The sequence below is a fragment of the Phalangium opilio genome, unplaced genomic scaffold, assembly GCF_054372755.1.
Source record: "Phalangium opilio isolate 3A_F unplaced genomic scaffold, DU_Popi_V2 ptg000089l_1, whole genome shotgun sequence".
Taxonomy (NCBI): Eukaryota; Metazoa; Arthropoda; class Arachnida; order Opiliones; family Phalangiidae; genus Phalangium; species Phalangium opilio.
The window spans coordinates 5,050,923-5,074,692 of NW_028324194.1; the positions used below are offsets into that span (position 1 = coordinate 5,050,923).

The following is a 23,770-nucleotide window of genomic DNA, read 5'->3' on the forward strand; positions in this document are numbered from 1 at the left end:
ACTAAATACCCCCAAGACAAAAGACCCCCGGTCATAATCCCCCCATTTTTAAAAACGTACAAAATCCCCCCTCTCTCAAGACAAAATCCCCGGTCATTTTCCCCCCATCCTAGTTAAGAGTACAAAATCCCCCCACTCTCAAGACAAAATCCCCCCACTCTGTAGTCAAAATCCCCCCACTCTGTAGACAAAATCCCCCCACCCTCTAGACAAAGTCCCCCACGCTCTAGACAAATTCCCAGTCATAATCCCCCGACAATAAAAAATACAATATCAATATTATCTAAAACACTTGAAGCCCCAGCGATCTGGTGGCGTAGTAAATTAATTAGCTGGCACCTTTTCCAAAATATTCTCCAATTAATTAGCTGGCACCTTTTCCAAAATATTCTCCTAATAATTTGCTGGCACCTTTTCCAAAATATTCTCCTATTAATTAGCTGGCACCTTTTCCAAAATATTCTCCTATTAATTAGTTGGCACCTTTTCCAAAATATTCTCCTATTAATTAGCTGGCACCTTTTCCAAAATATATTAGCGAAAAACAAAGGTACGCCTTTTCCAAAATGTTATTTTTTACATTTATTGGGGGGGGGGGGGAATTTGTCCTGGGGTTGAAGGGAATTTGTCTTGGGGCTGGGGGGAATTTGTCCTAGGGCTGGGGTATTTTGTCTTCGGCATCCATTCGGGGGAAATTGTCCGGGGGATTTTGTCTCCTACCTGAGGGGATTATGTCCTTTTCTTCTCTAATGGGGGGATTATGTCCAGGGGGGATTATGTCCTACATTCAGAAATTGTCTACTAGTTCTAAACAAGCTGGTCACTCGGTTTGATGTCGTACTCTACATTGTTGGATATTTCCTAGTTTTAGGGGCCCAGATCTCCGTAGCCAAAAATTAATTCTAACAATTATTTTCACCAAGAAATTATACTCAATGTTTTCCTTTTCAAGCGGGAGAGGTGGTTCCAGATCTACAATTCACACTGTCAGTTCAAGAGATTAGACTCTTCGTTCCACATGTTAGTTGTTGAAAGCTTGTCGTAACTCTACGAGCATTACCAAAAAGGAAATGGTCATTGAAGAGATGTATACGAGAAGTATGGCGCCAACATCTCCAAGAGCTGTCTTCGAAAAGGTTAAACCCTGCTTTGTCTTCAGGTATTTTGAGCAGCCCTCTCCGTGCAAAAAAACCTTGGTTCTGATTTGATGTCCAGTCTCCCAATAGTTCAGTATTCTGCCGCGTAAAGAAAATGTCAGCAAATAGTTTTTCGAATGACATCGTCTCTTACCTTCGATTGATCAAGTCTTTCACTGTATTGGAAGCCGCCTTGGACACAGGGAAACCGGTGAAGTATGACAAGAAATTCCCTGTACTGTAATGCAACGGTTTTCGCGCTTTGTACGCACGAAGACAGTAGTATTCGAGGTGGTTAACGTTGCCGCAGTAGACGGCGTTCCATTGATTGAAGACGCGGTCTTTGTCTCCAGCTCGTAGGTTGAATTTTTTGAGCCTTCTTTCGTATTCTAACAGAAAGTCCTTACGGTTTTCCTAATTAGAATGAAAATAATAAGAATGGGTAGGCAAATAAGCAACTGCGGTTGTTTTTATTAAATCGCGTAGAAAGAAATTTCTGCTATTTCATAATCTAGAAATTATTTTCAAATCGATCAACGGATAACAATGCACGTGATAGTGTGAAGCTCACATATTAACGGTTCTCATAACCACGGTTCCCTAAATAGCAGTTTCCCGAAAACGCAGTTTACCCGTTCTCGTAAACGTAGTGTTCCGTTACAGCAGGGTAGGTACAACCGGGAAGTGAAAAACTAGAGTAGTTTATGATGGTCCAAGTTTGGTTACGTAAGCCCCAAAAGTATTAGATCAAGTAAGCTTGGTTAATTGATTCCCAGTATTGTTATGTGAGGCTATTTTTTTTATCCTGATACATCGATCAGGTAAAGTTAAGTAAGGCTTGGTTATTTGAACCCAAAAAAATTAGCTAGGTCAGCTTATGTCTTAAACCTAAATTGTATTAGGTAAGGTCTTGTTTGTTTTTCTGACCTCAATAGTTTTAGGTTACGTTTGATTAATATTATTTGGTTAGGTTTGGTTTGATTTTTTTAAATGCTCCCGAATAGTTAAATTCAATTCAGGTTTGTTTATTTGAACCCTAATTCATAGATTAGGTTTTGTTATTTGAGCCCCAATTGAATTAGGCTTGGTTTGCTTTCGATATTTAGACTCAAAAGTATTAGAATGGTAAAAATTAAATGAGTTGAGATAAGGTTAGGTTATAATGATCTCTTTTTTCTTAATTGTTATGCAAACTGTAGTTTAACGAATTGTTCAAAACTGTAGATGAACACTAATACTTCCAAAAACAGCAGTTTTGAACTGTATGCCGCTATGCTTTTGGAACCGCGGTTGCTATTTCGGGAACTGCTCTTACAGGGTACACCTATGATAATGTAGCAACAGCAAATTAGTTAATTTAAAAAATAAAAAATAAAAATTTAGTGCAAGGCGATATTTGCATGTTGAGTTTTAATTATCTTCGTGGATTTATATATTGATTTTTAGAATACCATAAAACCAGAAATGGATCATATTACAGCTCCCTAGAAGTACTGGACGATATAACATCGCTGTGCATCAGCATTGTCTCCCAGCACTGAAAGGAAAAGAGTATATGCGAAACGCAGCGGCGAATTTGTGAACTAAACCAGAGGAATTATTTTGGCGAGAAAGAAATTTTTAAAAAGCGGGGCAAGCAAACTGAAGGAAGTGGTAGCCAATGAGGAAAGGTTTGAGAGAGAAGAGCGCGGAAGGAAACAAGTTCTTCCATAAAAAGTGTTGGGTTGTGAATATAATAGTAGAAGTCCACTTTATTTTTACGATTTTAAAAAATAATTGGCGGTCTATAGGTATTTTGCGCTATATTTAAACGCTTGTGTTGAAAAGGAAATTAATATGAATTCAAATGATCAAACTAGCCTTCATCATGCTAGCACATTTTTAATAGATCCCTAACACAGCACTGAGCTTCCACCGATCTAAAGGTTTTTAGCGGGGATAGTTGGACCGTTTTATTACTAATTAAAGGTTATGTGAGTCGACATTGAAATTTGTTTTCCTTTTTAAGTCTGACAAATTTTTTCAATGCTTTAACGTTTTCCGTTTGCGAAAGATACTGGTTGTTATGTCCAATAACAAAAGTACAAATATTTAAATGATAAAATGTAAGTTCCTAAACTCGCCAATAGAGGGCACCACATAGTTGGTATTAAGAGCCCAGGGGCATTCCCTCCTGGGAAAAAGACATTTTTATTCGGGCCCTCAACCGAGGCAGTCCCTTGTGTACTACTCTCGCTAAAGTAATAAACCTAATATTTAATTTGAATTAATCGTGAATTATTATTGCACTAACGAACACAACACTGGTCAATATTTTTCAGTTTAACTAAACGTTTTAGTCGCTTACCGTTAAGTGTTTTTAATATCACATAGATCGTGTTCAGATGTGTCTTTCACTTGGGTAATTAGTTGCATTGATCCTAGGTGTTTTTCATAATTAGCAAAGAAACATAAACCATTCTAAATTAAAATTATAAAGCGATAACAAGCTTCACACTAATCACGACACAGACGGCGGTCTGACAGCCATTACCATCAACCGAAATTTCCGTAGAATAACGTAACTCCAGATCCGGGTTAATGGGCAAACTAAACTTGTAAAACTGAGCTATAGATGGCGGGCTTGAATGTCTTGGGAGAAAACGCTGTTTTTAAAAGCATAACCAACGTCATAGGGAGCTGTAATATGATCCACTTATGATAAAACCAAAACCAGAGATAACAACAATCGAAAAGATCAAGGGTAAATATTCTCTGATTATCACAGATTTTGAACCTTGGCAGATTAACCCCTAGATTAAACTCATTATATTATACCCGCAATTGAAGCGTGGCGAAATTATTCTGAAAAACAATGCGCATGTCGGGATATTTCAGGATATCATCGAAGGTATGTATGTTGCGATCAATGTCCACCGTCAATTTGGTCGACAGGTTCGCTTTGAAGACTTCCATCAAAATGAAACAGCCGACGAAGTAGGTGGCCAAAATAACCTTCTTGGCGGCTTCGTATTTGTTCCCCAAGTTGTCGGAGACCCCGTCAACAAAACGGCATACTCTCGGTACCAATCGCTTGGCAATCGTCAAGAAATTGAACAAGAAGAGAAAGAGAACGACCATCGTCCACACCTTCGAAAGTCAGTGTTTTTGGTGTAAGTAGTCTCCTAAAGATGAAAATATCTACGCACCTTCGGCAGAAAGACTTCAATGATTCCACTCAGTGATATTTGGTAGTCGGCTTCTTGTAAATAGGACAAAATTTTATATTCATTATGCCAAAAGGGGTAGCTTAAAGTTCGATTATTCCTTCTTAACCCAGCGGTCTGCCCAAAGTCAAGAGGAGTCGAAGTAAAATAAAAATCTCCATTCTAAAACACGATAAGAACAATTGAAATGGTTTTTTTCCGCATTTAGGAACAGTTCTTGTCCGAACTTATGTCTTACATTGATAAACATATTATCGGTGGGAATGTACGTTATGTTAATCCTACCAAAGGTATTCAACATTTATTCTAAACGCTAGTAAGCTGAAAAGTTCTTCAAAATTTACCCGTCTCTCGGATAGGCTGTGAATTCCATTTTCAGTCCTTCTCCTGGGTTAATTGCACTCATATTAAAAGTTTTCTTCACATTATCATAAAATCTCTAAAATGAGACTCGCAATTAATTTTGGATAACTGTTTTCTAATTAGTATAAAATTCTCCGTCCCTGTTCCCTTGTGTCCCATTCGACCGAATCCCATTCGACAGAACGCGTTTCCCATTCAACCGAAAACAGCCCAAATGTGCGGTTTTGGGAAAATATATATCAAGATTTAAAAAGCAAACGTTTTCACTTTTTATAGGAATTTTTTACCCTACAGTTTTCGTTGTATATATATATTGATGTTTGAAATGCAAAATTTAATTTTAAGAGTGATTGATAATGGAGAGAATTGCATTGTTTTGGAAAAGGTGGCAGCTAACTATTTGGAGAATATTTTGGAAAAGGTGGCAGATTAGTAGGAGAAAGTTTAGGAGAAGGTGGCAGCTAATTAGTAGGAGAATGTTTTGGAAAAGGTGGCAGCTAATTAATAGGAGAATATTTAGGAAAAGGTGGCAACGAATTATCGGAACCATTGTTTTGGAAAAGATGGCAGCTAGCTATTAGGAGAATATTTTGGAAAATGTGGCAGGTAATTAGTAGGAGAATGTTTAGGTAAAGGTGGCAGCTAACTATTAGGAGAATGTTTAGGTAAAGGTGGCAGCTAACTACTAGGAGAATATTTTGGAAAAGATAGCAGCTAATTAGTTGGAGAATGTTTAGGAAAAGGTGGCAGCTAACTATTAGGAGAATATTTTGGAAAAGGTGGCAGCTAATTAATAGGAGAATATTTAGGAAAAGGTGGCAAGCAATTAATAGGAGAATATTTAGGAAAAGGTGGCAACGAATTATTGCAACCATTGTTTTGGAAAAGGTGGCAGCTAACTATTAGGAGAATATTTTAGAAAAGGTGGCAGGTAATTAGTAGGAGAATGTTTAGGTAAAGGTGGCAGCTAACTATTAGGAGAATGATTAGGTAAAGGTGGCAGCTAACTATTAGGAGAATATTTTGGAAAAGGTTGCAGCTAATTAGGAGGAGAATGTTTTGGAAAAGGTGGCAGCTAATTAATAGGAGAATATTTAGGAAAAGGTGGCAACTAATTAATAGGAGAATATTTTGGAAAAGGTGGCAACGAGTTATTGGAACCATTGTTTTGGAAAAGGTGGCAGCTAACTATTAGGAGAATATTTTGGAAAAGGTGGCAGCTAACTATTAGGAGAATATTTTGGAAAAGGTGGCAGCTTATTAGTAGGAGTATGTTTAGGAAAAGGTGGCAGCTAACTATTAGGAGAATATTTTGGAAAAGGTGGCAGCTAATTAATAGGATAATAACCAAACCTAATCTAACCAAACTTACAATTTCCTTCTCTGGGTTTGAACCCGAGCCTCTGAATTAAAAGCCTGATATTCTACCATGCTGCTGCGGTGATTCGAAATCCTCGCAGACATTTAATTAACTAATTCTTTCAAATAAATTCCGATTCAGCATAAACCCGCCATTGGGCTGGAAATTTAAATATATTTTCCATAAAAAACCAAAATGCGGTTTCGGTCCAATGGGATTCGGTCCAATGGGACTATACCCCCTGTTCTTGTTCCACGTTGCGAAAAAGCGTTAGAGCAACATGAAACCTAGTTTAATCTATATCAGGGTTCATACGAACATGGAAAACCTGGAAATATCAGCGAAATTGGTGTAGAGGAAAAAAATCAGGGAAATATCAGGGAAAATGAAAATTACTTGGAAAAATCAGGGAAATATCAGGGAAAATGAAAATTACTTGGAAAAATCAGGGAAATATCAGGGAAAATGAAAATTACTTGGAAAAATCAGGGAAATATCATTGAAAATGAAAATTACTTGGAAAAATCAGGGAAATATCAGGGAAAATGAAAATTACTTGGAAAAATCAGGGAAATATCAGGGAAAATGAAAATTACTTGGAAAAATCAGGGAAATATCAGGGAAAATGAAAATTACTTGGAAAAATCAGGGAAATATCAGGGAAAATGAAAATTACTTGGAAAAATCAGGGAAATATCAGGGAAAATGAAAATTACTTGGAAAAATCAGGGAAATTGAATTTGGTTTCTCAAAAAAGTCCTGGAAATTAAAGGGTATGGGAATTTACAATTTCATATCATATTTTAGCACGAAAGTGGTATTATATTACACTTTCAAGTCTCTTCTTTCAAAATATCAAGTTTTTAATATAATTGAACCGAAGTTTTTTTTTAAAAAATCCGTTGTTAAATCACGAAAACTCAGTTTCGATATATAAATCATTTTTTTTTTGTCGAGCTTGTTCGTCTGTTTTATGACATCACTATGACGTTGAGGAAAAAAGCGCGGGAATCCAATACGCGCGAGGTATACGCGTCTCAAGCTTTGTCCATGCTTCTCCCCTGTCTAAATTCTGGGTCCGATAGCGGAGAGAGTGGCACCATCTCGCGTGTGTGACGTCAAAAACAGGAAAATGTTTTAGCCTTTTTTAAAAAGTGGATTTCAAATAATTTCACATGAATCATTTTCAAATGCATATTTCCAAATAACCAGAAATCGGAGAATTAAAAGCTTGATATTTTTGAATTCACAGAAATTAATTCTATCTTTTGTTATATAAATCAGTGGTTTTTCAAACGAAGCTTCTCATACCCTTTAAATAAAGTGAAACAAATACACTTCAGTGGGACCCATAATCTAATTTGGTGCACGAAAAATATCTATGTTAGTTGTCTCAGTGGAGAGAAATATATTTCTTCGGTGTATGGAATTCTGCATGTTGGCCTTGCCTACAGGGTGTATCTGAAATGGACGTAGGAGAGGAAGTATTTGGGTTCCTGGGGCCAATATAAGGCGAAACTGTGGTATGACATTTTATCGTACGCCAACCCATTTGGAAGTTACTTGAACCTAACACTTGCTAGTTTGCATAAATCACAACATGTTGACTTCGTCTAAAACAGTAGGAATTAAGTTCAAGATACGATGATTATTGCAAATTAGTGGTTGCCAGCTAAAACAAAAAAAGCCTCATAACCATAGAGTAAATTTTTAAGGAGTAGAAAGTTGTACAGTTGGTGACTCATAACGAACATCATTGTAAAACAATATGTTACGATTTAGTGTGTTGAAACAACTGACCGTAACTAACGGGAAACTGACAGCGATAAATAGCGGAAACTATTAAGGAACACCGACATTTTGCTTCATTCTTCAAACAATCGAAAGGTTGCAAAAGCGCACATTTTGGTTTGTGTACGTCTTGTTTCCATTAAATTACCAAATTATCGCCAATAAACATTTCGTCTGAACATCACGAAACGGGGGGATCCCATTCAACCGAATCTCATTGGACAGAATCGCATTCGACAGAAATTTTTGGCTAGAATTTCAAAATCTAGCCCAACGGCGGGTTTCAATTGAGGTGGAATATTTTATAACATTTTTAAAGTCAGTTTAGGTTAGGGTTTGGTTGTATTTGGTTTATTGATAGGTTATAGGTTTGGTTAGGTTAGGTTAGGTTAGGTAAGGTTAGGTTAGTAATATTTTATAAATCATTTAACTATGGTACGCCTTTTCCAAAATATTCATGTTTAGCTTCATTGACATTTCAAATAATATGCCTTTTCCAAAACATTACTGTTACGTTAGGTTTGGCTTGGTTATGTTAGGTATTTCGGCAGTTATATACTATATATATATCTTTGGGAACGAATAGGTTTTTTAAGGGTTATTTTTTCGTATCTACAAAACCAATATTCGAAAATGTCTAGTTAATACTCTAAAACTGCATCCAAAACCATGTAACGTCATAAATATGACTTAAAATAATCTTCAATTCTCTTTAAAGAGTAAATTTTCAGGGATTTGAAAGTATTTGGTTCTTCTAAACTAAAATAGGTGCTTAATATTTTACAGAATGTTCGCGTATGGTGCTCAATTTCTTTGACCATTATTTTACTATAAGTCAAAGAAATTGTTTGCATGCAAAGATGAAATCTTTGCGCTCCCGGGAATTAAATTCATTATAGTTCCATCGGGTGTATGTGCGCATGCATTCTTGCCCCATTGGACCGAATCCGCCAAAAGTGCGGGTTTTTCGGTTGATTGGGACTGGTTTTGGCCGAATGCCATTCGGTGCAATGGGGCAGAGCCCTTGAAACATGCACTTAAATTTAGTTCCTTACGTTAGTTAAGTTAGTTTGTCGCGCTCACTTCCGGCTTTAAACGTACGCTGTACCAGGGAGGAGATGTGCCACTTTCAATCTAGGCTTTCCAATTGCAAATTGGGTAAATAACGTTCCAAGAACGTACTCGTGGGTGGAGAAACTCCGTTTTCGGAAAACCAAATCAACAAGCAATGTCCGGCGTTGTCGTAACCTTTTTATTTTATTTAACCTCTTTATTTTTATTCTCTTAGTTAACCGACTGAAAAATTTACTAAGGTTTAATCGTTTATTAATTTATTTGCGAAGTTTTTTCTTAGTTTTAAGTTTGGTTTTTTCTCAAATTTTCTTTATCTTTATTTGCGGTCATCCGTTCGGTTCCGAGGTTAAGAACGAAAATTTCTTCTTAGAAGTTTTCTCTGCTATTACTTTTGGTGGTACCTCGTGATCAGTGTAGGCGAATCACGAGCCTTTCAACCCTTTCTTGAACAAGTTAGTAGTGTGTGACCTTGAGAAGGAAATCTAGGTTTCAGGAAGCCCACTCCTAAGTACGCTATTCAACATAGCGTACCTAATTTGTTACGGGTGAAGTATCGGGTGAGGCCCCAAAAAAAACGCCATTACTCTCTCACTGTAATTTTTTGGAGAAATTAATGTTCCCTTTTATGGTCACTTTGAACCATAACAAATTTTATTTCATTCTCAACATTTAGGTTTCTTCATTATTTGTTGATTTTTATAAGGATTAAATTTTACAAATTATGCATTTTACTGCTCAGTGTTAACAGCCGTTACCCATCATCCCATCCCAAACATTCGCCCACTTATTCACGAATACCGATTTCGATAAGTTGCAACATTAACCTAATCTTTAAACTAAATGCAACCTTTCGATTGTTTGAAGAATGAAGCAAAATGTCGGTGTTCCTTATTAGTTTCCGCTATTTATCGCTGTCAGTTTCCCGTTAGTATCGGTCAGTTCTTTCAACACACTAAATCGTAAAATGTTGTTTTACATTGTTGTTCTTTATGAGTCACCGACTGTACAACTTTCTACTCCTTAAAAATTGACTATAAACTCTATGGCTATGAGGCTTTTTTGTTTTAGCTGGCAACCACTAATTTGCAATAACCATCCTTATCTTGAACTTAATTCCTACTGTTTTAGACGAAATCAACATGCTGTGATTTATGCAAACTAGCAAGTGTGAGGTTCAAGTAACTTCCAAATGGGTTGGCGTACGACAAAATGTCATACCACAGTTTCGTCTTATATTGGCCCCAGAAATCCAAATACTTTCGCCATTGAACATACACCTAGCAAAAAGTGGTAAACATATGGTGATGTAGATATAGTCTGGTAACCCTATTTGTAATTATAACGCTCCTCCAATGTAAAAAATTGCTTCTGGAAATTTATCAGAAGTACTCTGGAAAACCTGAAAATATCAGGGAAATTGGCTTTGGAAATTTCGTATGAACCCTGTATATTGGCTTTGCGTAATTCGTATCAAGGCATACGCGATACTCACCCTCTCTACCACAATTCTCATGGACTCGTTCATGGTGAGCTCCGAATTTCCTTGACTGAGAAGGACGTAGCGGATGCGAAAACACGGTCAAACTGTTGCGCTATTTTATTGCAAAACATGCAACCACTCACTCAATTAAGCATTTTGATCATGAAAAATCCTGATTGCCGCAATACAAGACGCGTTGTTTAAGTTATTTTGCTTCAATTCAAAATTCGTTGGAAATACATTTTAGGTCAATTTCGTGTAAATCTAGCAGAATCCAATGGTATAGTTATAAACGATAACGTTCTGCTGGTTTATTTAAGGGTGTGTGTGTGTGTGCTTATCCATGGAGAAAGGGGGGAGGAGTCGAAATTTTGAGCCAAACTCTGCCCCGACCCGCGATATAATTTCCTAGGGCTCGGAGTTTTTATAATATTAGCCATTTGAATAATGATGACTATCATGTCATTATACATAATACGATATGCATTAATGGATTGTAACTGAAGTAGACGATGAAATTGTTCATATACAAATATCTATAAACAAACAAAAGAAGTATATATTTATTCAATTTACTGTTATAAACAGTGATAATCGAAATACTTTATCAGTTTAATTATCGTAACTTTAGACTTGATAACAACCAACAAAATATAAACAAGGCGTATCAACAAATAAATGTCGGCGTTCATTCGTATATAGCGTTTTCTATAGATAAAAGAAAATAATTTCGTCATATACTTTATAATCCATTAAAAAAATTGCAACTTATTACACATCTTTTTAATACTCATAAGAATTTTTTCAACTAATAGAAATTATAATTCAACAATATGATATATTTTGAAAAATTATCTGCAGACCTCATTGACAGTTTAAAATCTTCATGTTTTTAAATCCTTCGTTTTGGCTACTCGTTTATGGTTTCATAACTTAGTTGCGATCCATTTTCGTTTCATTATCCATTGCCATCATGTTGGAGATTCCGCGTACCCGCATCAGTGTTTGGCATCATTTTGATATATTATGTGAAGCATTCGGTAATAAAATAAATCGTGTTGCGAAATGAGTATATTGTTTCCGAGTAGTAAGTGTTAAATTATTTTTGTTGACCTTAAAGGAATAGCGACGTGATTTAAAAATTATCTCAAATCTAAAGAAAACCTTACTTTTTTGAGAGTTAAAACTCTTCTGATTCCAAAAATATGCTTGAATAATATTTAATTATGAGGGAAAACACAGAAAAAACACTTTGAAAACTTGAAATTTGGGGGACCAAGGCAAATTTGCGGAGAAGATTTTTGGCGGGTTTTTCTCCTTGATACGTCACTCGCGGCATCTCGCGGAAAAGCCAAGCGCGAGACTCCCGAGTCTACTAATGCGGCGCGCGCGCGAATCTGAATAAATTAGGCTTAACGCGGCGCGGCGACACTAACAGGCGCGTCACGTGAGCGACATCTAGAGTGAAAATTTCTCCTTACTACGTCATCAAACGAAAGAAAATCTCAACTAGGCCTTTTCCAAACACAAAACTTTGATTGCAATTTAATAAATTGCTACGAAACCAAATAAAAAAGTAAACATATCATAATAAACTAGATTTTTCAAGGATTTTTTTCGCATTTTAAGTTTGAGGATGACGAAAATTATGTCACTAACACTTTAACTTTAACTAAAGAAATTACTAAATAACTAAACTGATTTTGATTATTAACCCTATTTTGTTTTGTGAACTGTAAATGTGTGTCATAACTCTGTACAAAAATTTAATTAGAAATGTTTTGTTTCATATTGAAATACTAACCCTTCAAATAAAAAGTTTTATCAATAGTCTTTTTGGGTTTCTCTTGCCCATAGTTCTATTTCACTTTCGCGTGAGTCACGCTTATGGTTTAAAGTAATAATTTTGTTTGTTAAAATCAGTTCATTATTCCACCGAATTACTTCTGATCGACGTTAGTTCGACCAACCCTTTAATTTTATTCAAAGGAATAAAGTTGACTTTTAAGTTCTTTTTCAGTCTCAAATTTTATAGTAAACTTAGCTCTCCCACTCTTGGGCAACCCTTCGGCCAAATTCCCATTGCACTACGTGGGACAGCTATAAACTTGAATTAAATACAAGTGGGATTAGGTGTCCCTGCCCAAGCGTTCTCGGTTTAGTGGCTTTGGTCAAAATGTTTCAAAGTTTCCCAGAATTCAATCAAATACATGTGTCTAGTCCAAGTTTACTTGATTTAGTTTCTTGTAGAGAGCTGCATTTCAGTTTCAAACGTCACCATTTTTTCCATACCAATTTTGTTTACCAATTCCACCCATATTTTTCATCAACCTCCCCATCCGTTGCCGATCCGTGGTTTCCAAATACCAACCACTCCCATTCCCAATTAAGAAACGTTATTGCAGTTCCAACCATTAACGAAATGAACAATAGCAGAAAAGCATTTCCCTACCAAAGAGTTCAAAAGAATATAACCTTTGAGCGTCTTGGTTTGGCCCAAAATTACCACTGCAATTTTAGTAAAAATAAGGAGGATGAACAACTGTAGAAAAATTTAACTTGGCTGAGGGACTCCTGTTCGCCTGTCGCCAAGTAGCATGAGTCACTTCCTCAAAATATCTATTCCGAGAATGAGACGACTAGTAGTGGCACCTATGTTATATTGCCTTATATCGTCTAATACTGTCAAAGGCCGATATCTGCCCTTACTCAGTGGCAAAACCGTTTTTATTTATTTTAAAATTTTAGAATCTTCCGTAGAAAATAGATTCTATCCATTTATTAACCATTTCCAACTAAAATGTGTATCAATTTAACCACTTTCATTCCATATTGGTTTTTTCCGTCCATTCCCGATCCGAAAAACCATCCATTCCCACGGTTTTCAATGGTTACCGCGATAAATGGAAATAAACCGTTTCCATGCAGCTCTCTAGTTTCTTGGGTTGAAATGTTTTTTAGGTTGAAAAATACAGCCAAATATAAGCGTGAGTAGGTGTCTTTGTCAAACCATAGAGGCTTTGATTGAGAAGTATTTCATGTTTATCAGAATACAGTCAGATACAAATGTACTCCGTCTAGTGTAGCGCCCGGAACCTTTTCGCACTTTAGTTTCTTTAAGTTTACAGTTCCAAAGAACTTGAATTAGTTACGCCTAATGTGACAATTTTGAAATGAAAATGGAAATGCAATCGTCATTTTTCTCGCACCAAACTTGAAAGATCTTAAGAAAGGTTTTCATTCGCGTTTTCAGTCAATACTTTCTGTACCGGAAAATAAATACGTCGTTAATGAAATTGCGGTTGGTTCTTCATGTATTATAAAAGATGTACCACAATGCGGGGTAATTGTAGCATGATTCTCTCTCAACATCAGAATATTTGGAGCAAGGTTACTAAACCTAATCACATACGCGATGTATTGTTCACTCATCATTACTTTCTTACGGCTTAACTATTTGAAAAGCCCCGCTTGTGGATTTATGTCCCGCGTCAGGACGAGGTTTCTGAGGTGATTGCTGAGGACTTAGTGTATGCTTATGGAATTCACTAGATTTATTATTAATAAGTCAAACCTCATTTAAATCATTTAAAACTATTTAAAAACATATTTACAAAAAGGTGCATAAATTTTAATAACATAACTCAGCTGACTTGTACATCTCGTACTGCATGAAGCTATTTAACTTTAACCGAATTGACCTGGGAATTACTTTAACGCTAGTGAATTTAACTTAAAGGACTCTTGTGCATAGCTCATAAGAATATCCACGTAACTAAAGCTTTATTATTATTGTTGTGGCACCGATATTTACAAGTAAACCTAAGTGTGTTTAAATACTTGTCAGTTTCTGAAAGTAGAGTTACCCACCGCGTTTGTAACGTTCGTCCTACGCATACACATCCGTTGACAATCTTTGGATCTCTTGTGAAAGTTTAAAATGTTATTGAGAGGCTATCTCGTTCAAATCATTTTTGATACCAAACACACACGTTATTTCATTAACGTCTTGGTTTAATTTATCATTAAAACACCAGGGAATCAAGCTAAGAGTAATGATAGCCGTAAAATGACAACCCTTTCGTAGTGAAACACGAGTTTCGTCGCTTACAGCTGTAACGACTGATGTCATCTTGAAGCATATTTTTAAATATTAAACAAAGCCAGATCCTATATAGGCACGGAATTTAATTTAAGCCTCTCATGGATATACGTTAGTAACGGTAACGTTGCTATACATTGTCTGTGAGAGACTACTTTCAGTAATAAAGCTTGTATGAATGGTTATGGAAAAGAGCCAATATGAAGAAATATGTTATCTTTATCAGTTGCCAATATTATACAGGAATAGAAATATCTAGCGCTAATGTTGTATACTAACAATGTCGATTGAATATCCACTAAGGTCTTCTATATACATATGTTATTGTTTGTAAATAACGTAATCATTAGCATTATTCGTTCCGCTATATTTATAAATAATATATACATCTCAATATCTATAATTTCAGATAATGTATAACGGAGTCCGAGCCCTATAATTTCCCACAAAAACGGGAGGATGCGGTGGGTTGAAATAGTGGGGGTCGCATCATCCACATCGTGGTAAACACACGTGACCTAGTTAGCTGGCGCCGTCTGTGGCACCATGGTGGCGGGTTTATTTAATTGCTTTCTGCTACTTCGTGGCGCGTAGATTTAAACGGAGGAACGGAGGCAAGCTTTTTGTGAATTAGGTAATATTTCACGTATTAATTATTTGAATAGTTATTATCTAAAACGATAAAAGCCTGGAACCATGCTGCCACTATATTTTGGATTTGCTAAGTCGAGACATGGTCGAGAGAGGGCGTGAAAAATGTAGCCAAAGAAGCATCATGGTGGTTTTACTACAGTGTGCAAGAATCTTTCTCCATTCCATCCCCCACAGTTTTCTCCCACTTGGGGGTGAAATTTACTACGCATAGTGACCGAGAAACGCTACTCAATTCGACTCCTCCCCTTTCTCCATGGTTTATCTTATCTCGATCAGGAGAAAATATTTCTTAGCACTTAGTGCTTATTGTTAACCCCCGCCACTCTCGGAAAGCAACTAAAAAGTTCTGGCGTCAAGATGAGAAATTCCACTAGAAAACTGCGGAAAACTGTTTTAATTTCATTAGAGCCTTGAAAAGGTAATCGGGAAAAAAATTAAAACACAATTATATTAATAACAAGTTGGGAAACCAAAATAAACCTCTCCGAGTCGAGACGAATTTACTTTCAGAACACAGGTCCACCATGGACGAATCAATACTGAAGGACGGACGGCAGAGGGAGAAAGTTTCTTACGTCTTACTTTGTCTAGATGGCGCTAGCGTTTTCCGAGATTTGACTCCGCTATTTCATAACCCCCTTACATTGGTTGTTTAATCGCTTTAGTAATGGGCTGCCATTGGTTCTTCAGTATCTAATTTAACTCATTTTATTCGGTAATCTTGAATCTTTAATTGGTAGTTTAATCAGCATTACTTGGTAATCTAGTTTAATCATTTTTATCTGGTAATCTAGTTTAATTATTTTTATCTGGTAATCTAGTTTAATTATTTTTATCTGGTAATCTAGTTTAATTATTTTTATCTGGTAATCTAGTTTAATTATTTTTATCTGGTAATCTAGTTTAATTATTTTTATCTGGTAATCTAGTTTAATTATTTTTATCTGGTAATCTAGTTTAATTATGATTAATTGGTTATCTAGTTTATGTATCTGTAATTGGTAATCTAGTTTATTTATCTTTTATTGATTATCTAGTTCAATTAATTTAATTGTTTATCTAATTTTATTATCTTCAATTGGCAATCCAGTTTAAATAGCTTTAATATGTTCTTCGCAACTAAATTAGTTGGACGGGGAAATTTTAAAATTTCGTTTAAGCTAGCGAATTGGCCTAACAATTTGACTAGCTAAAGTCACTATATCCGTGGTCAAGCGACGAAAGTCCAAGAGTGGCTTTTTACACTAAAATATCTTGATTTTAAATAAATTTGCTTCGATACAAACGTCCATCAAATTATAGCAAAACTTGATGGTTTCCCCAATATAACCGGATGAATTCTTTGACTTTGAAAATGTTATTTTTTTCCCAATACTCCCAAGAGGTCGAAGCGGATCTTTACTTAATAAAGGTTCCTAGAAACTTGTTTTAGGTCTATCCGAAGTCTTGGAAACTTATGGAAAATCATACAACAGTGGTAATGTGCTTTCTTTCGAAATTCCTTTCACATTACGAGCTACAGATTGATCGCGGAATTTGCCTAATAGACCAAGAGCCAGTGGCCTGGATCTTACCTCATAAAGTACAAAAGGTCTGACTATTGGAATGTGTTTAGTTTTGATGCTCATTAAAAGATCTGGCCGTCTTACGCGTCACAGCTGGGGCATTTGAGGGGGGCGTGGCCATGTTTGACCCTAATGAGGCAGAGTCCTGCACGGGCCGGGCTCAAGCCCGGTCCGGCCCGAGGCCCGGCCCGATCGGGTCGGGCCGAGCCGGGCTTTCCACTTTTGAAAATTGTATCGGGCCGGGCCGGGTCGGGCTTTTAAAATTTTGGAAATTGACGGGCCGGGCCGGGTCGGGCTTTTAAAATTTTGGAAATTAACGGGCCGGGCCGGGCCGGGCTTTTGTTCATTTTTCAAAATTCGGCCGGGCCGAACTTGATTATCATTTAATCCAAAGTTCAAATGAAAGATAATTTAAATGAGTATAAGCTTCTAAGGACAAATGTAACGAACAATTATCAAAAGAAATGAAAAATACACGACGGTAAAGCAAATATGAATTCAAATCATTGATTTTATGTAAAAAAATTTAAAAATTACAACTGCACTACGGTGTAACGGGCCGGGCCGGGTCGGGCCTGTTCAATTCATGCAATGTGTCGGGCCGGGCCGGGCCGGGCTTGGTTAATGCATGTAACGGGCCGGGCCGGACCGGGCCGAAAAACCAACTATGTACTCGGACTCGGGCCGGGTTTCGGGCTTATTTAAAATGCTAAAACCGGGCCGGGCATGGGTCGGGCCTGAAAAACTCGGCCCGTGCAGGTCTCTGTAATGAGGTATGATTTCTTACCTCATGAGGTACATGAATAAAAAAGGTGGCAATTGGCAAATGATAGAGCTGAAAATGGGGATTCCAAATATATGAAATCTGACGTCATCAAAGGGGGCCATCAATAAATCAGACGGGGGTTAAAATGGTCAAATGAGGTATGAATTCTTACCTCATGAGGTACATGTATGAATCCGGTGTTGTTTGATAGATCTGGTAGAGTTAAGTAACAGAATATAAAATCTGACTGGAAAATACGCGGCTAAAGTTTAATCTGACGGCCTGATTCTTGCGTCAGGCCATGAAAGCTTCGTGCCTCATAAAGCTAGATTCCCACTCGACCGAAAAAAACCGGCGCAAATCACGCAGCATACGGTAGAAATTTTAGCTTACGCCGTCGTCCGGCGGTAGACCGTTCACACTACGACTGAATTTTGAGTTTGAAAGATATATTTTTGGGTCACGTGACAGGTAAGAGTGGTTTCCATAACATTTATTTCTCACTCTGAATTGGTATCTCCGTCCCATTGTCGCTTAGATCGTACAAGAGATATTATCTAACCTCCTCAATAAAGACTTCCTTATTAACATCTTAACTCTTTACTTCCATTAGTTAAATTTTTCTTCCTTCGTGGCATGTTTCCGACAAAAAAAACATGGCGGCTATCAATCTATATAGCGTATGCGTGCGCTCTTGAAATTTATGACGCAGTCTGTGGGATAATATCATTGCCTGAGACACTGGCGTACCGCCGAACACTACCGAAAAATAGAAAACAACTTACGCCCGGCCGAGCGGAAATTCCGTCGGGCTCGGCGTAAAGATTTTTTGGTCGCACCCCTTTCTGCCTGGTTTTGTTCGTGTTTTCCGTCGAGTGGAAATCTTGCTTAAATGCAGCAGGTGTTATATTGTAAAAGCAGCCCCACTAATGTCAAGTATATTAAACTTAACTTGTTTGAGCGAGTTGCCTCTGATTCTAAGGAGGTAATGTGGTAAAAAATTTGGGACAGTGATATAGAGATGAACTTAAAACGGCATCATTTAATAACAGAGCTTTTTCAATTCGGGGGGTAAGGAGAGTTTTTGAGGCAGTGTTTCGCCAGTCCCCGCCCAGGTGCCTTATTTTGTGCAGACTTTAGCATAGAGTTCTACCACGGCTGCACGGAGGGAGGGTGAAAACCGGCTCCGTTTATTGGCAGGCCCAACTGTGACGTTTCCCCCTTCAACTGATATAGCTCTACACAGGCCCATTTTATTTCAAACTCATTCAATGAAACCTTCTAACGTTCACTTATTATTTAATGCAAAGAGAGATACAAAAATGTTACATTTTAAACGTCATCTGATTCATCATCCGAATCAGTCTGATAATCAATATTTACGGTTTATCGTCATAGTCATGAGGTTCATTTTCTGGTGTTTCTTCTAAAGAGTTAGGAACTAGGTCACCATTCAGTTAATAGGCCTTTCCGAAATAAACCAAAGGAATCCTGGGTAAAAGGTCCGACAGCAGTTAGTTCGAGTCAGTTCCGTTCTAGCAGCAGCCAGTCACACCAAATTTACTCTCACAGTCGCCTTGCGTGGCATAGCATGGTTTTCACTTGACCGAAAAAAACGACTTTGCAGCTGGACGTCAAACGTCAGATTTGTTTTTCACGTTGTCGCCCAGCGTTATAGCGTTTTCACTTAGCGTGGTTCCCGCAAATAATGAAACCAAGGCTTACCAGATAAACTGAACATTATACCAATTGCGACCCATCTATTTTCTTTCTTTTCTGTAATCTTTGTGTCAAATATCATAAATATATGGATGGTTACTAACCTATTCAATAAAACTTTCAGCATTAAACTTCGGCATTCTCTGGGATTTGTACTAGTAACCGACTCGATTAGGAACGAAATAAATAAAAACATGGCGGACCGCGGACGTCTTTTTCCGAACACGCGTGGTTGAAAATGACGTCAAGACTCAAGCTTATTGCTGATTGACTCGCGCATAGCGTTAACGTTGAACGCGACCGAAAAAACAGAAAGCTAATATCGCCACACAACGTAATTTCTGTCCAGCGTAACCATGTTTTTATTCGGTTGTCGCTTGACGTCGGGCGAAAAGTCGTGATTTACGCCAAGTGAAAATCATGCTGTACTTTTATTGGCCGCTTTCTAAGATTTAAGGTCGTAATAGTATTTTTGTACTTTCGTTTGCTTCAAAAACTCTCCTTACCCCCCGAATTGAAATAGCTTTATTTAGAAACGATGCCGATTTAAGTTCATCTCATTTATCAGAGTCCCAAATATTTTACCACATTACCTCGTTAGAATCAGAGGCAACTCGCTCTAACAAGTTAAGTTTAATATACTTGACATCAGTGGGGCTGCTTTTACAATATAACCCCTGCTACATTTAAGCTAGATTCCCACTCGACGGAAAACACGACGGAAGCCCGGCAGAAAGGGGTTCAACCGAAAAATCATTACGCCGAGCCCGAGGGAATTTCCGCTCGGCCGGGAGTAAGTTGTGTTCTATTTTTTGGTCGTGTTCGACGTTACGCCGGTGTCTCAGGCAATGAAATTAACCCACTGACTACGACATAAATTTCAAGAGCGCACGCATACGCGAGATCGATTGATAGCCGCCATTTTTTTGACCAACGCTTATCGGAAACATTCCACCAAGAAATAAAAATGAAACTAATGGAAGGAAAAAGAGATTAGACGTTAATAAGGAAGACTTTATCGAGGAGGCTAGAAAATATCCCTTCTTGTACGATCTAAGCGAAAATGGGACAAAGATACCAATTCAGAGTGCGAAGTAGATGTTGTGGAAGCCACTCAAATCTGTCACGTGAACCAAATACGTTCAGTCGTAGTGTGAACAGTCTACGCCGGCGTAAGTTAAAATTTCTACCGTCAGCTGTGTGATTTCCACCGATTTTTTTCTGTCGAGTGGGAATCAAGCATTATGAGGCACGAAGTTGTCATAGTCTGACGCAAGAATCAGGCCGTCAGATTAAACCTTAGCCGCGTACTTTCCAGTCAGATTTTATATTCTGTTATTTAGCACGACCAGATCTATCAAACAACACCGGATTCATACATGTATCTCATGAGGTAAGAATTCATACCTCATTTGACCATTTTAACCCCCGTCTGATTTATTGATGGCCCCCTTTGATGACGTCAGATTTCATATATTTTGAATCGCCATTTCCAGCTCTATCATTTGCCACCTTTTTTATTCATGTACCTCATGAGGTAAGAAATCATACCTCATTAGGGTCAAACATGACCCCGCCCCTCAAATGCCCCAGCTGTGACGCGTAAGACGGCCAAATCTATTAATGAGCATCAAAACTAAACTCATTCCTATAGTCAGACCTTTTGTACTTTATGAGGTAAGATCCAGGCCACTGGCTCTTGGTCTATAAATTGGTTTCTATCCACGCTCGTTCTTTTGTGTACCTCGGGCAACAAACACAATCCCAAAGTTAGGTCTGTTTACATAACCACACCTAGCAAAACGTTACAGTGTATTCGCCTCGTTCGGCCTCGTTGTCCTCAAATTTTTACTTCTGATCTATTCGAACCACTACCATTTTTTAATAAATCACTTGAACCCTGAATCGTATCCTAGTACCCGAGCTACGCACTCCAGTTGACTTGAACCCCCCTCCCCCTCAAAGAAAAGTATCTCGTTCAGTTGCAAAACTAAAATGTTCTTACCTGGAAAATGAACAGTATAGGTTAAAATCTGTCAAGATGGTTGGTTTAAAGTTGGAACTATTGACTGTGATTCTTTAAAAACGAACTCTACTCGTTTCGACGCGTGATCTAACTAAAGACAAAATGGAGATTAACGATTTAGGACAACGCCCAGATTCCGCGAAGGGAACTTACATAAAATGTTCAATCTCACTGAAAGGTCCGTTTCAGAACCATTACCGTGCATATATTTCAACAAATGAGCTCTTTGTTTACCCAGAAAAGACAGAAATGTTCATCTTTTAAAGTATATTTTTCACTATCTAGATTAGAAATAGACTTCGTTAGAGCAAATGCGTGTTCTCATATTCCTTCAGATTTTAGTAATATTAGCAAAAGATCATTATCTTACGAAGTGTAAAGCTTTTTACGGTGACCGGCGTAGCCTAAGCGATGAAAGTTTTCACAATTAGAATACATACATAATGGTGAGACATTTGAAGGGTATAAGTCACCAACCGATCAAAAATCTAGTTGAAAAAACATTCTCGCTTTTATTAATTTTGCACCATAATGATGTTTCCCGCCCCCCCGTCCTCTTAGCCCCTTCACTGGCTCTCACTGATATGACGAAGCCCCTTTAAATAACTTGGAAATTTTTACTTTTATCTTTTTTTTTCGTTTCGAAAATTCCGCATCACGCGCTACTACCGCAGTCATAGAATCATCGCTGGGAGAGGCTTCCAATGGGGGTCGACTAATCTGCAGGTACTCTGAATGTCTGAAATGCAGTCCACGGTAGGAAACCTACTATTTGTAGTATGCAGGTTCGGTTCACATTTACAAATATAAGAAAGCAATACTATAATTCATTGACTAACATACAGTCGAACAAAATTAGAGTTTCAACTCTGAAATCTCTTGACTAAAATGCAGTACTCTGAAATGCAGTCCTAGAAAATTATTATTTTCAACTCTGAAATCTATTGACTAAAATGCAGTACTCTGAAATGCAGTCCTCTAAAACTATTAATTTCAACTCTGAAATCTCTTGACTAAAATGCAGTACTCTGAAATGCAGTCCTCTAAAACTATTAATTTCAACTCTGAAATCTCTTGACTAAAATGCAGTACTCTGAAATGCAGTCCTCGAATATTATTAATTTCAACTTTGAAATCGGTTGACTAAAGTGCAGTACTCTGAAAAGCAGTCCATGAAAATAATAAATTTCAACTCTGAAATCGGTTGACTAAAACGCAGTTCTCTGAAATGCAGTCCTCAAAAATTAATATTTCGAACTCTGAAATCTTTTGACTAAAACGCAGTACTCTGAAATGCAGTCCTCGAAAACTATTAATTTCAACTCTGAAATCTCTTGACTAAAATGCAGTACTCTGAAATGCAGTCCTCGAAAATTATCAATTTCAACTCTGAAATCGGTTGACTAAAATGCAGTACTCTGAAAAACAGTCCACGAAAATTATTAAATACTACTCTGAAATCTATTGACTAGAATGCAGTGCTCTGAAATGCAGTCCTCTAAAACTATTAATTTCAACTCTGAAATCTATTGATTAAAATGCAGTACTCTGAAATGCAGTCCTCTAAAACTATTAATTTCAACTCTGAAATCTCTTGACTAAAATGCAGTACTCTGAAATGCAGTCCTCTAAAACTATTAATTTCAACTCTGAAATCTCTTGACTAAATGCAGTACTCTGAAATGCAGTCCTCGAATATTATTAATTTCAACTTTGAAATCGGTTGACTAAAGTGCAGTACTCTGAAAAACAGTCCACGAAAATTATTAAATACTACTCTGAAATCTATTGACTAGAATGCAGTACTCTGAAATGCAGTCCTCTAAACTATTAATTTCAACTCTGAAATCTATTGATTAAAATGCAGTACTCTGAAATGCAGTCCTCTAAAACTATTAATTTCAACTCTGAAATCTCTTGACTAAAATGCAGTACTCTGAAATGCAGTCCTCTAAAACTATTAATTTCAACTCTGAAATCTCTTGACTAAAATGCAGTACTCTGAAATGCAGTCCTCGAATATTATTAATTTCAACTTTGAAATCGGTTGACTAAAGTGCAGTACTCTGAAAAGCAGTCCATGAAAATAATAAATTTCAACTCTGAAATCGGTTGACTAAAACGCAGTTCTCTGAAATGCAGTCCTCAAAAATTAATATTTCGAACTCTGAAATCTTTTGACTAAAACGCAGTACTCTGAAATGCAGTCCTCGAAAACTATTAATTTCAACTCTGAAATCTCTTGACTAAAATGCAGTACTCTGAAATGCAGTCCTCGAAAATTATCAATTTCAACTCTGAAATCGGTTGACTAAAATGCAGTACTCTGAAAAACAGTCCACGAAAATTATTAAATACTACTCTGAAATCTATTGACTAGAATGCAGTGCTCTGAAATGCAGTCCTCTAAAACTATTAATTTCAACTCTGAAATCTATTGATTAAAATGCAGTACTCTGAAATGCAGTCCTCTAAAACTATTAATTTCAACTCTGAAATCTCTTGACTAAAATGCAGTACTCTGAAAT

General features: G+C 37.1%; 1 protein-coding gene across 3 annotated transcripts; it reads right to left on the reverse strand.

Moving 5' to 3' along the window:
• Window positions 1-592: 592 nt before the first annotated feature.
• LOC149647142 (uncharacterized) lies at window positions 593-21,765 on the reverse strand. 3 transcript variants are annotated; one of them, XM_089849997.1, is made up of 10 exons: window positions 21,613-21,765; window positions 21,396-21,523; window positions 21,222-21,333; window positions 10,423-10,522; window positions 4,687-4,781; window positions 4,581-4,623; window positions 4,325-4,504; window positions 3,954-4,265; window positions 1,291-1,550; window positions 593-1,235 (listed from the first exon to the last, which is right to left on the reverse strand). In XM_089849997.1, exons 4-10 carry the CDS (start codon window positions 10,453-10,455, stop codon window positions 1,022-1,024), a joined length of 1,137 nt encoding a protein of 378 aa, XP_089706123.1. In that variant the 5' UTR covers window positions 10,456-10,522; window positions 21,222-21,333; window positions 21,396-21,523; window positions 21,613-21,765; the 3' UTR covers window positions 593-1,021. The 3 variants fall into 3 exon arrangements, with proteins under 3 accessions (XP_089706123.1, XP_089706124.1, XP_089706125.1); XM_089849998.1 differs by lacking the exons at window positions 21,222-21,333; window positions 21,396-21,523; window positions 21,613-21,765 and adding an exon at window positions 10,554-10,813 and having other exon boundaries at window positions 10,423-10,477; XM_089849999.1 differs by lacking the exons at window positions 10,423-10,522; window positions 21,222-21,333; window positions 21,396-21,523; window positions 21,613-21,765 and adding an exon at window positions 7,377-7,590.
• Between the last annotated feature and the right edge of the window lie 2,005 nt (window positions 21,766-23,770).